The sequence below is a fragment of the Typopeltis vanoorti genome, chromosome 23, assembly GCF_054136105.1.
Source record: "Typopeltis vanoorti isolate ZY-2024b chromosome 23, IOZ_Tvanoo_1.0, whole genome shotgun sequence".
Taxonomy (NCBI): Eukaryota; Metazoa; Arthropoda; class Arachnida; order Uropygi; family Thelyphonidae; genus Typopeltis; species Typopeltis vanoorti.
Genome location: NC_143571.1, coordinates 37,449,177 through 37,463,369, shown reverse-complemented (window position 1 = coordinate 37,463,369; position 14,193 = coordinate 37,449,177). Strand labels below are relative to the sequence as shown.

The 14,193-nt window shown below is 33.8% G+C and overlaps 1 protein-coding gene across 6 annotated transcripts in view; it reads left to right on the top strand.

The window, feature by feature from the left end:
* The window catches only part of LOC150093785 (protein turtle-like), a 264,493-nt gene that overhangs the window by 235,859 nt on the left and 14,441 nt on the right, over nucleotides 1-14,193 (top strand). For all 6 annotated transcript variants that reach the window (XM_090412675.1, XM_090412672.1, XM_090412674.1 and 3 more), the window contains 4 exons: nucleotides 3,164-3,454; nucleotides 3,707-3,997; nucleotides 11,772-12,059; nucleotides 13,385-13,684. In XM_090412675.1, the coding sequence (XP_090268801.1) occupies nucleotides 3,164-3,454; nucleotides 3,707-3,997; nucleotides 11,772-12,059; nucleotides 13,385-13,684 (1,170 nt within the window). The remainder of the gene's footprint in view (nucleotides 1-3,163; nucleotides 3,455-3,706; nucleotides 3,998-11,771; nucleotides 12,060-13,384; nucleotides 13,685-14,193) is intronic.

The window sequence follows — 14,193 nt, the reverse complement described above, 5'->3', positions numbered from 1 at the left end:
AAAGCGATGCATATTGTTATAAAGTTCAAACTGCTTATACAATTATAAATCGCAAATATAACTACACGAACAAATAAACTAATTAAAACAACATAATGCAACATAGTAAACTATGCAAGACTACAATTTAGAATCTTTACGGACAATCTTTAAGGTTGATAGACGGTTTCATATAATTTTTATGTCACTTCCACCTACGTAAGACTTTAAACCTATTATGCATTAATACTGTGAGATGTCTAAGGATGTTTAACTATATTTTAAACCGTATTTATTGTATTGTTTTACCATGTCAGAAAACTTTCCATGGCTGGACCAACCATAGAAGTTTTTTTACTTCATGCTCGAAATAAATATTGCGCCAGCGTCACACCGAGCGATGAAATTCGTCTCCAGCCGGCAGACATTGACAGACATCCATGCCTATGATTGAATTCGAACCTCTAGTGCCGCTCTCCAACCATCGAACTCCCGGGGCAACAAGGCCAACAAAATGCTAACGATCCAGATACATTCCTCGCAGAGAACGGAAGTATTGAGTTCAGGATTCAGAAAGACTGTAATTTCTTTCGGGTGATTTAATGTCTCAACGTTCACCTAGAATTCAGGACAAGGTCTTATTTTACATTTTGTGGGCTTACTTTAATTTAAGGAAATCATGAAGGATTCTGGTTCAGAGGAGAAACTTCACTTGCTGGCTTTCTTACAGGATCTTCAGAGTATTTAGACGGTATTTTGGAGACACGAGAGGAGATCTTCCTTGAACCTGTAACCCTTTTGTTCCATATTTGTGCTTAACTTTCACCAGAAGCCAATTGTTTTATTACTGCGTTTTTTTTTTTTTTTTAGTTCGGAGGAACCTACTTTCTTGATCTTGCCTCGAGTACTAATCGGCTTCTGACGTTTCCAATGTTAAACATAACTTTCCTAACATTTCGGGATCAAATTTCTGTTTTAAGTATGACAATATTTTAATCATTATTTGGATTGAGTTGTTTCCTCAATTTTCAATGTTTGTTTTGTTGGGAAGAACAAAACAAATATTAGGAATTCAGTATATTTGCCTCTGAAGGTGGCGCCTTTGCATGAACAGCCCATAGACTCAGTGAAGGAGAAAATTTCTTCGAGCGTTGTATGGATCCCTGAGAATACTGGAGATCTCAACGTTAAGGGGGATTTCTAGTCACCCTCTGCTTTTGTTACTTACTTTATTTAAGAGTCTTTACCTTAGAGTGAAGAGGTTACAGATATGAATTTTGTGCTAAGAAAGATCAGAAGAATTAGTAAGCCCAAGAAGAAAAAATTAACTTGCTTGCTTGCTATCAAAAGTATGGCGAAGTAAAAAGGAAGTCTTTGTGACATAAAATATATCGCCAGACTATTATTTATTTATTTATTTATTTTTTTTTTGTATTCAAGTTCATTATTGCAAACAGAAAAGATATCCGTGTTTAATTGAATGGTTGTAGACCATCTTGAAGTATGGAACATTTGAACGACATAGTGTTTGTCGAATAAAAATAATCTTTTTATCCTGTTATCAGTAAAACTATGAAAATGATCAAGGTTAAAGAAAAAGGTCAGGTCATTAACATATAGGAAGAATAGTGGCGACGTGAGTTCAGGGATACTCCAATATTATTAGGAAGATCTAAAATGAGGATCCATCCACTCCGACACATATTCAACAATAGAGAAAAAACTTGAAACTCAGAAAGGATGGAAGACAGTTCATAAGATGGTAGCTTCATATGTAACTCTGTATGCTAGACCCAATCAAATTCTCTGGAAATGTCAAGGAGACCAACAAGAATTTCTACAAATAGTGACTTGGCGAAAGCTCATCTTAATGCCACATGTTGGTAATAAGATGAGATCTTGTTTACGAGATAATATGTGCAGAGAGTGATGGAATCCATACTGGTGATTACTAATTAACTGGTCGGCCTCCATGTAGTGGAGTTGATACTGGATTCCCAATAATGATGACTAAGTGATGATAGGACACTTAATTTCTGGAAATGGCAATATCAAAATTAATTCAATCATATACATGGGTCATGATTAATAGAATTAACAAAATGGAAAAAAGGCGTGGTGTAATTTATAATAATTCTAAATTTACAAATAATCTTCCACAAAATTGTTATTAAACACAGCAAGAATCCATCGATCAACCATGTATTATGCAATAGACAACAACAAACCACTTCTGTGGGGTTGATAAATACTTCTTCACCGACTCTCGAAGTCTCTTTGCGATGTCGTCTTTTTCTTGCTCCTAACGCTTCCTGAGCTTTGTGATGCTGCCTGCGTTATTGTTCCACAATGTTCCATAATGTTTATAATGTTGATATGATCATAATGTTTCCAAATGTCCCAATGTTTCCATAATATTCCACAATGTTTTACTTTAATAAATTCCAATTTCTCCACAACAGTTAAGAATAACGAAAGAAGAAAAAAAAAAAAGGAAAAGAAAAGAAAAGAAAAGAATTGCCTCAAAGTGAATTTCTTAAAAGACATTAGGTGGCTTTTTCAGTAGATAGTTAAACAATTAACAGATCAACAAACTCGTGAATCGCTTGAAAAGGAATGGTTAACATTTGTGGGACAATAACGCAGGCAGCATTACAACGCTTAGGAAGCATTAGGAGCAAGTAAAAGACGACATCGCAAAAAAGACCTTCGAGAGTCGGTGAAGAAGTATTTATCAACGCGACAGATTAAAGACAAATCTTAAAGATAAATAAAAATACCCAGAGAAATTGGAAGCGTTTTATATTTAATCTGGACAGAAGAGAACGTCACATGCAAAATTTTAAATTCCTTGCATGAAGAAATAAACCAAAAATAAGAATCAATGTGATCGATAAAACTAGATGGCGACAATATTTAATAGAATTTAATAGAAAAAAACTCCGAAAATTATTGATGTCACTTGTGTCAAAAGACTAAGAGACCAGATAATATTCGTACAAAATAAATAAATAAATAAAATAAAATAAATCAATAAAATATAATGTAGAAATGGCGTAAGGCTGACTTTATACTATTTAGATTTATTAACAATTATGGTATATCTTTTCTTTCTGACTTGTTATAGCATTTTAAAATACTTTTACACGTTAATTTTGTCTAATTAAAACTTACTTCTGCCCAGTGAAGCCTCTAGATGTACGGATCACCACATTACAGCGCCCTCTATCCGCTGGCCGGAAAATACAGCTGGAATGTGAATCCACAGGCTCAAGACCTAGAGCGGTGCTAACATGGTGGAAAGACGGGAAGAAAATTCAAGCAGGAAAGGAAAGAGTGTCCGATAACTTGACAGTTAGCACCTTAACATTTGTGCCCACCGCAGACGATAACGGGAAAGTGCTGTCTTGCAAAGCTCAAAATCCTTCGCTCACAGGAAGTACAATCGAAGACGGATGGACGCTCACAATTTACTGTAAGTTTGCTTAATTCCGGTTTTTTACTGTATAATTTTAATTAGTTTTGATTTAAATCTATTTTAAGAATCGTCATGATTTTAATTTATGATAATCTCTATAATGGCATTTTAATTTTCATTAAATCAAACAATTATTTAAAAAATAATGCAAACTATTTAAATTAACGTATTTATAAAAAGTGAAAATAATCGAAATTTACAATATAATTCGATTTCTTTGATTCCAGTGATTCTTTTCTTTAATTTTAGATGTACCGGAACTTAAACTTGCCCTAGGAGCTAACATACAACACAATTCTATCAAAGAAGGAAGTGACGTATATTTCGAGTGTAGTATTAAGGCCAATCCGTGGGTGACAGAGGTAGGATGGAGGTTTGATACGAAGCCGCTGTTTAGTAACACGTCCATAGGTATAATTGTTAGCAATCAGACTTTGGTATTACAGAAGGTTAGGAAAGAACACAGAGGGACCTATCAGTGCATAGCTGTGAACGGCGAAGGGGAAGGTGTAAGTGGCGGCGTCTTTCTTAAAGTAAAATGTAAGTATATCTCGAAAGTTCAAGTCTGAATAGTGTAAAATTTTATTGTAATGATATAAACTAAAGTTAGTTTAATATTGTAGAAGAATATTACAGAGGGTTAGTGAATTTATTGAACACGAGATTCACCATTCATATATTGACTTGTGTATATTCCCTCATATCTTCAGTCTCTGACCTTTGTTTCCACATTTTTAAAAAATTTTTAAGTGTTGTATTCAGTTTATTTTATTAATTTATTAAATATTTTATTATTTAATATTTGTAATATTTATTCCATATTGAATTAATATGTTTATATGCATTCCACCAACGAAAATTCGTGTGTATAAATATAGTAGTGTAATTGATGCATTAGTGATTTGGATATTCCCAGTACGCTTCTTTAGACCAGTGATTTTCAACCTTTTCCACAATACGGCGCACTTAGACTAATTATTAAAATTCTGCGGCACACTAAAATTATATTCTTTTGATTTTTCTGATGATCTGGCAAATAAATAGGCATAATTTTGATTAATTTACACACACAAGAAGAGGGAAGACAGACACTAAAAATAAATGCGCAAATTACGACATTACATTATTTCTTTCAATTAATTTGTTTTCATAAATCTCGCAGTTCACCGGTTGAAAATCTCTGCTTTAGTCTAAACTAAACATTTTACACAATCCACTTCTCTCTTCCATCAAGCAGGATAGTAATTTTAATCACAAAAATCATGAATCTGCTTTGGAATCACGATACTTACATTGCAGGGTGCTAAATATATATTTTTAACTTCTAAATTTTTATTATGGTGTCCTAAAGATTATTTCAATATTTCCAAGTAATTGAAACATTTATATCTATTTTAAATTTTATAGAAAAAATTAAATATAATATCATTTTTATAAGTTAAACTTTTATATACAGAGTGTTCGGGATAAATTTGACATATTTATAATTAATTATATTTTTCCGTAAGTTACATGTATTAACACACACTTCTCTTCATTTAAAAGTTTGGACCCTTCTTCATTCATATACAAGATGTCAGAAAGGATGGATAGCTGGAACCCACCTGAATCATGGAAGAGAATAACTTGTATCATGATGATTCGTGCCCGCCATCAAAATAAGGATATTACGACTGCTGCCCAATGCTCCCTGAATACAGTAAAAACAATCAGGCATGAACTAGAGACTTGCAATGGTGACTACGAGGATGTAGCAAGAAGAAAGATCCCTAGCAGACGATCTGATTGCGTTCGTACAGCAGAATTCCTCGCAAATCTGCAGGAACAGGTGTTGAAGAACCCTGGCATTGGAATTCGGGCTTTGTTCGTGGAGTTGCTAACTGTAGTCAAGCCCTGGATAACAAGGGTAGCCAATGGTAGGCCGTATGTATGGCAGCAGGATTCGGCCCCTTGCCACACCTCTGGGAAAAGTAAATTTCTACGACTTCACCAGTCCAAATGTTTGGCCTCCAAACTCCCCAGACCTTAACCCCATGGATTATTTTGTATGGGGCGCAGTTGAAAAAGACACCAACCACACTTCCAGTAATACAAAAGCCCAGTTAATGGATAAAATTAAAACAGTTTTTGCGGCCCTTCCCAGGGAGACTGTAGCATCAGCTTGTTCGAGGTTCCGAAGCAGAATTGAAGCTGTGATCGATGCTAATGGTGGTTATTTTGAGTAAATCTTGTTGATAGTATTGTAATTAACTCTGCCTGTAATGTTTTTTGTCAATTCATTAAATTTAATAGATACAAAGAAGATTTTCTTTTTCCTTACGAAACTGTCAAATTTATCCCGAACACCCTCTATATATATATATATATATATATATATATATATATATATATATATATATATATATATTTTTTTTTTTTTTTTTTTTTTTTAAAGAAAACTTGCTTGATATGACCAGAAAAAAACATAATAAATATCCCATTATAATATGCTATTCTAATAAAAAAATAATCCGATCTGTTAAAGCAATTTATTGCTTATTTTAGCGTGGTAAACACGAATCTTCTATCAATGCTTTCTAAATACTTATACAAATTGAGAAGTAAAAAATATATTCATATAATCAGAAGATTTCAAATATTGAATTTTATATTGAATAGTTATTTTAGATATTTTACACTAAATACAAGTATTTAGTCATATTTATAACAATGATAATGAACATTATGTGACGCATTATATTATTTATTATTATGTTAAAATTAATATAAATTTTAATGAAACACGATACCTTTTTAGGTAAGGCTACTAATTCGATTTGCTATCTTAATTGCAACATTGTTACTAGTCATTTTAATTAATTTTTTTTTTCATTTAAAAACGAAGTATTTGTACAAAATAATCGTGTTAATAGTAATTTAGATTTTTTTTTTTATTTCTAAAATAAAAACTATTATTGAATTATTCACTTTAAGGCACAATCTATTTATATTTCTTCAAGAGATTCCTAAGAATACATTTATTTCAAGTCACGAACACTATCTTCGTCTTTCTTTTCTGGAAAAATCAAATTAAAAAACGTGATTCAAAAGAATCAAACATCCACAGGGAGGTCAATAGCACGGATTACATCTCTTATGGATAGCCGATGTTTCACTGAGCGCCAGACGGGATTGTTGCTGCGTCATAAAGTTGTGCATAACCGAAAGAAGAAAAGTCATTGTGACGAAGCACGATGATTTTAAAAAGTAAAGGATATAGCACTTAAAGCGTGAACATCTCAGACACCATTAGGGTTTGACAAAAGTTTCAGTGCTTTGGAATGTTTAGTTATTAACATCCATTTTTCGAAAGAAATTAATATTTTAAAGACATATGTAAGAGGATTAGATCATTTCTAATATAAAACCCGCTAATAAAGAATGTTTAATTTATTGATTTTATATTATGAATACCATCCATGAAAGCTGACCTATTACACATTCGTATCGTGGGGGGGGGGGGTAATTTTTCCTTTTAATAATGCTGTCATGATATTTTTATCCTTTCGACAAGTCGTTCAGTTTTGGAAAAAAAAAAAAAACATAATTCGGATCCAGAAACTGTTGGGTTACATTGTTAACCGAATTTCACCCGTTTTTCAATTTTGTGCTGGTTGCCCGTCCCCTCTCCTGCCATTCCCCATTCCTGATTGCGTGTGAGGTGCGTCATCAGATTTCCCTATCCAGAGCATCGTTCCTTCTTCCATCTTGAAATCAAATATCTTCGCTCAAGACAGCCTCTCCTCATCCAGTCTCCTTCTCCTCCGATATTTGTGGCTTCAGTAAATCTGCTCCATAATATTCTCTTCCTTGTAATTTCTTTTGTTCAATAAGGTATTTAATTTTATCCATATATATTTTTATGTCTTATTTTTCTACATTTCTTGTCATTCTTATCTTACCACCTTTTCTTGACTATATGTAAGGATCATAATCGAAAACTGTTCGTCCAGCGACTTAGCTGAAATATCATCGATTATGTTGATGAATCGTTTATATCAACGCTTTCGCTGATAACCGACAACTATTATTCTTGCAAAAAAAGTCTCATTTCTCCTCCCCCCCCCTCTATCATTGGCAATAACCAAATCCTGGAGCAACATGAAATCTTTCTCCTCGGGCTAACATTTGCTGTATTTTTATTTCAGAAAAAAATCTACACATTTATATTTTCCTCACCTTGCAGAAATAACTTATCATTCTCTTCCTCTCCTAATCCCCCACGTTTCTTCTCTGCATAGTTATAGCCTTCTTTTTTTTTTTTACGAATCCTAAATTCGCCAACCTTTAAATACTATTTTCAGATCTGGGACTTGCCACCAAACTTTTCCTAAAATTTTACAGACGTTGAAAAATTTGACTAAGGATATTCTTCTTACGGATAGTGCTGTACTGTAATTAGAAAGATAATACGACATGTTTCTTAAAAAAAGAAAAAAAAATTGAGGTAGCATGAAGAACGGTCCTAATGACATTTCAACAGAAAGTGAGTTAGTCTCGTACATCGGTGGCTGGATGAAATCCTATAAAATAGAAAAATGACCAGAGAATGCATGATTTGGGAAACTTATGTATATGGTAAATTCTATGGAATTCAAATCTGCAATCATGGCTAAACCACCCAAGTGATTCCTTTCTCTTGTTGGTTTTGTTCAAAACGTCTGGAGGAAAATATAATCATCTTCAAAACCGGAAGATTTGGCCACTTTTGCAAACAAATTTTACAAGAATCATGATTGTTTACATAAAACCATTCAACGTTGGTAAACATGTGCATTATGAGCTTTACTTCTGTTCCAGCCAGCGCCCGAGGCTAAACATGGCTTCTTCGGGATCCATTACTCACTTACCTATATTGATCTTTTTCCTTTCCCACATATTACTTCTCTCCCCACCAGTCTTTTACAATTTTGATATCGCTCCTAACACAAAAAATTTTGAAACTTAGAAATTGATGCTGGATGAGAAGAACTGCCGTTTGAGGTAAACACTGAATCACCTGTGACTACACTGAAGTCTCATCTGAAAGGATTTTGCTCTGTTTCCTGGGGGCTATAATGCCAAAATAATCGCTACAAATCGAGGTTTTACAGGAATGTCTACCTGCTGTTAGGTTGAGGAATACATCTATAAAAATGGTTAATACTTCTATCGTTTTCAGTTCTCTATTTTAAGTCGCTGGATGAATGGTATTCGTGGTGAACAACATGGATGAACAATCGATGACCAATTTTAAAAATATACTTTTTAGTGGAAAATGAATAAAAAAAACAATGTTTCTATTGATTTTATTTATTTTACTTATTTTAATTGTCATGTTTAAATAAAATCACTTATTAATTTCTTTACCATAAGGAGAAATTTTTGAACTTGTACTTGTGCTTAATATCAGAGTGATGCGACCGATTCACTGCATTTTAAATCGAACAGAAAATGTACAGGAAAAAAAATTGCTTGTCTGTGATATATCTGTGTGGACTATAATTGCCACAAGTGTGTAGCTAAGGAATCGAAAATAAAAAATCTGTAATGATGAGAAAGAAAGGTGAAGAAAAGCAGAAGAATAAGAAACAGATTATGTTAGTGCAGAAAACAGTTAACAGGTGAGTTTGAAAAAGGGTTTTCTGTTCTTTCTTCGTGTTCCCTCATCAGACTGAGGTTTAGTGAAACAAGAGAGGGATGTTCGTAAAGCACGTGCAGCTGGTACTAGTTCAATGTACTGTAGCGGCAGAGTGATTTTGTGGCTAATGTAGAGAACAGCTGGGTCAGAGGTAGGGTGATGTGGTGCTAAAACTCCACCCGAATGTTCGGGAAGATGCGCTAGCGTCTTATAATGTGTTAACAGCTAAGATAACTTTTTTTTTATTTATTCTTCTATACTATTATGTTAAAATTGAGTAGATTCGGTTGGCCACTCTGATATTAAGTACTTTTCTGTAATTTCAGTAATCTATCTTAGAATAAAAATGTACTAAAAGGTCTTTTTAATATTAATAAATTTGCATTATTCATAACTGGCATCATTATCATCATTTGATGCTTTCGCATAATAACCGAAAGGAGTGTATCAATATTATGATGGCATGAAGCAGTTAATATTTTATGACAGTTAATATTTCATGAAATATTTCTTACATTTCAATTTTCAAAAGAACCCATAACTGTACAACTCATTACATTTTCGTCTGGATCTTCATCTGGGTATTTTACCGATAATTTTTGATTCAAAATTTATTTTTGTGAAGTGTTTTTATCTGCCACTCTGTTCAAGTGATCAGAGTATCTTAAATTAGCTCTGCTTATCATCCTTATATATTAATGATCCTAAATTCTTTTCTGACATATTCATTTCTATATTCAATAAAAGTAAAAATAGATATATAGATATAAACAAAAATAAATAAAATAAAATTCTAGTTCTTGTCTTTACTGTGCTTTGAACTAAGTTTTAAATTTCAATTAATCCTCCGCTTCTTTCCTTGTTAGATGAATTCAAGAAAGTACAACCAAATAAATTCTCGCTTGAAATTTCGACGAATGTAGTTAATTCTTTTGACATCCATTAAAAACCTGAATAAGTCAAGTGCGAACAGTAATCCAATGATTTTTGAATTTATTACAACATATATCTATTGAATACTGCTCCCTGCATATACTTATTTTCGAACATATTAAATTTAAATTCCACTTCCGTGTTCACTCTGTTAATCTTGCACGAACTTTGGTCATCCGAAAAACTGACTGTTCGACCTAGATTAATCCACTTCCACTAGACCAATCTGGTTGGCCGAATTGCGATCGTATCTCCACAGGCACGAATATATCTGAATGTTTTAGGAGGCAAATGATTTTCATCGCCTGATATGAAATACCCCATCCTGCTTCCTGAAGACATTAGGTAACTGGAGGTTCTTCCATATTTGATGTACAAAGTAAACAGGTTCATAACGTTTCCTAGGTGCAACTAACAAAAAAACTTCCTCTCATCAGCAAAAAGAGAAATTTTATTCTTAATAGTTGAATCACAATCGTGTATGAATATAACAAACGAGTATCCTAGCAATTGAATCCAGAGCTGCCCCGTCCCAACCACTTGGCTCTTAAAGGACCACTGCAAAGTCAATGTCCTGTCGTATATGTGCAATTATTTTATCATCTCGGCATGAAATCATCATAGGAGGAGGAGTATCGAATTTCGAGTCTTTGCAATACGCTCATCATGTGAGGTTGTTACCTACACCACATCTAGGAAGAAGGGGGGGGGGCAGGAGAAATGTGCATTCACATCTAAATTAAAACAGTCATTTAAACCTACATATTTAAATATGCTTTGAGAAAACCCGTAGCTTAGTGGATATAGACGTAGCCCTTTGGTTGAAACACCTGAGTTCGATCGCTGTCCAAGACGTGAGGAACTTTTATCTGGTCATCTTTCGACTAAAAATGAGTTAGCCGTCTCGTACGGAGGTAAAGAGTTTTTTCACCGGGTTTTTCATCACCCAGAAAAGAAAAACCGATCCCATAAACATACACACATCTACAGTCATAAAAACATTGTTCCAACTGCAGATTGCGACAAGCCGGCTGTGGTTTCCTATAATCATAGTGGACCCTGCATCAAGCGAGATAAGCGTTGTAAAGAGGAAGAAGATTTTAAAAATGTTTTGAGTGTTTTTGATTACCAGAAGGATCTTATTCTCCTTTTGATTATGCTTCTTCGATGTGCACAGAACATTCAAAAATAAGATTCCATCACAAAATTTTGATTGTCCTGTTATTTGCTAGTAAAGTGTTCTCATTTGATGAAATCTTGGCATCTTAATTACATTCAAAAATTTAAATTCGAAACTTTGTTTATTTCTATATTTGTCTATGAAATATGGATGGATGCATAATATCCTTCATTACAGTATTTATAAAGGGTTCCTTTATTTATCTGCTGGAGTTGTTCCTTCGGAATATTTAATTATTTCAGTATAGCCCATATTTTCTCTTCGCAACGCAAACATTCGCCCTATATTCTTTTGATACGTAAGAGTAGTTTTAAAGAATTTTCCTTCTTCAAGTAAACGTCTGTTCTACTGTTTCCACTGGAACACACCTCTCATTAGGGGGGGGGGGGCTACAAAGCCAAAGTATGCCCTTTGTTTTCGGGCAACCATTATTCACTGCAGACAGACAACACACGCAAGTTGGTGGAACAGCCACCGCTTGCTATCGACTGCAGAGTCAATAGATCACCTAAAACTATCCCCATCTATCTTATTCTCTTCAGATGCCCCCGTGTGTAAAGAGTCTCAAAGTACAGTGTACGGAGTTGCGAGGTACGAAGCCATCAATGTTACATGTGAGGTTGAAGCGGACCCGTCTGACGTCCACTTTCGTTGGTCGCTGAATAATTCTGTCGAAAATCTTGACATCCGATCTTTCTTGTCTAATGGAGCGAGTAGCACCGTGACCTACACTCCGAAGACGATGCTAGGCTACGGGGCATTGCTGTGCTGGGGATCGAACACGATTGGGAACCAGAAGGAACCTTGCATTTTTAGAATTATTCCTGCAGGTGAGTTACTTTATTATTATTTTGTTCGTTAGCCTACTATTAATTTGAAATTTGTTTCTCACTCGGTTATAATAAGCTTACTGTATAAATTGAATTACAACAAACTATATTCAGATAAAAAAATTATTCGCTTAGATGTTTATGGAGACACTGTTTAAATCGACAAGTGAGCAGAAGATGAGTATGCATTTCTCTCCACAGTAAATAGAAAAGTAGAAATCTATTGGTATAGAAAAGCTGGATAAACAGACGTTAACATTAGTTGTATCTATCGCGATAATGTAATCATTAAGTAGAATATTTGTTTACTCAGTAGTTTCTATTATACGGGCATTTTCATTAGATATATGCGAATTCTAATCTAGTGACTAGTGAAAATTATATCGAGTGACACTGTGTTTGTTTATCATAGAAATTCATGCGATTGCTAGAACAATTAGTCTTCTAGGAGCATTTCAATCCTGTTTACAAACATGCATTGTAATTGCCTTGTCGTAAATGACCTCGAAACATGTTTATCTGTAAGACTTTGTAGGTACTACTGATGTTTTAGTGGCACAATACTGTCTCCTTCAAGAGCACAGTAACAATCAACGAAACAAATCTGATCTCTTTAATTTTATAATTTCCAGCTTTTCTCCTTTTTGTTCAAAAATGGAATACTACTCCTTTCCTTACAAGAACTTTTTTAAACCCGTATCGTATTTTAATTTAATCTGATATATTTGCTGCCAAATATTTTGAATGCATTCATTAATTATGACCAGTTACACAAATTTATTTGGTACTGCTAATTTACTATATATATATTTTTTTTTATATTGACAAATCAATGGACGTTTTGTCTGCAAAATAAATGACTTCATCAGGAATGTGATCACACTTTTTAAGTTTGAAAATCCTATGATGATATTGTTGTCCGTCAATGCACAGTATTGTTGGTATATAGGTATTATGACTACTATCGCGATTCTTCAACAGCATTATGACGTCATCGGTATTGTCGATTAAGTTCATTGGCTGCCAAAGTTTTTTGTTGCCTGCGTTTTTGTACAGGCCATCCTAAACTAAATGTATACAATGTGCGAAACCTAAATTTGAATCTCATTGACGTCAAAAATGTTTTTTCTTTGTTTATTTTTTATTTTACAGAGAAAGCAAGAATATTACAGTTTATATATAAATTTTAAAACCTCAAAATCACTTTATAACTCGCTTTATGGTAGAATAAAAGACATTTTAAAAGTAAAAACTCAACTTTGCATATGGAGATTGCATTTATGATATATTCACGAAAGATTCTTATTTTGTATTTATCTATACAGGGCCTCCAGAACAGGTGAAAAACTGCATCGTCTATAACCAGACTATGGTATCTTTGATGGTAGAGTGCGAATCAGGCTACGATGGAGGCATGAAGCAAAGATTCCATCTCGAAGTTTACAACTCCGCTGTGGAACACCTTCAGGTTAACCTTACAGCCTCCGAAAATCCAGTTTTCGCTGTTCACGGCCTGCCAATAGGAACATCATTTATTCTTGTGCTTTATGCCGCCAATGCCAAAGGAAGGAGCAACTCCGTAGCTATCACGGCTAACACTCTTTTACCTGCTGAGAGAAGAAGAGGTATGATATATTACCTCGCCTTTAGTGCTTCGACTTTTCGTCTTGTATGAAGCTAGAAAAGTTTTGGGAAATTTTTTTTTACTTATTCAGCCCGAGACTATTTTATGTCCCAACATGAAAATTGAACACCACAGAAATTTAATATCAAATCCCAGAGAAAGTGTAACTTATTAAAGGGAAAGAAAAAGTAGGTAACATATTTCGGTAAGGATTTTTATATAACGTCGCTTTTAATATTTAATATGTTTCAGAAAGCATCTGTCCGAATAAACAGCGCCTTTGTAGGAAATAAAAATCATCGGTTTATGTAGAACAATTTAAAATGCATAGCTGTGAATTGAAATCCAAACAAAAGTCATTATTTCCTATAAACTTTCATTGCTTCCTTATGTAAAGAAAGAAGCAGTAAAATTTCTCACTACGTTCTGACTTTATCTTTTTATCAATAATACCCGAACACAAAATTTCTAAGTGAAATTATAGTCCAAACATTTCCTTTAGTTTGAGAT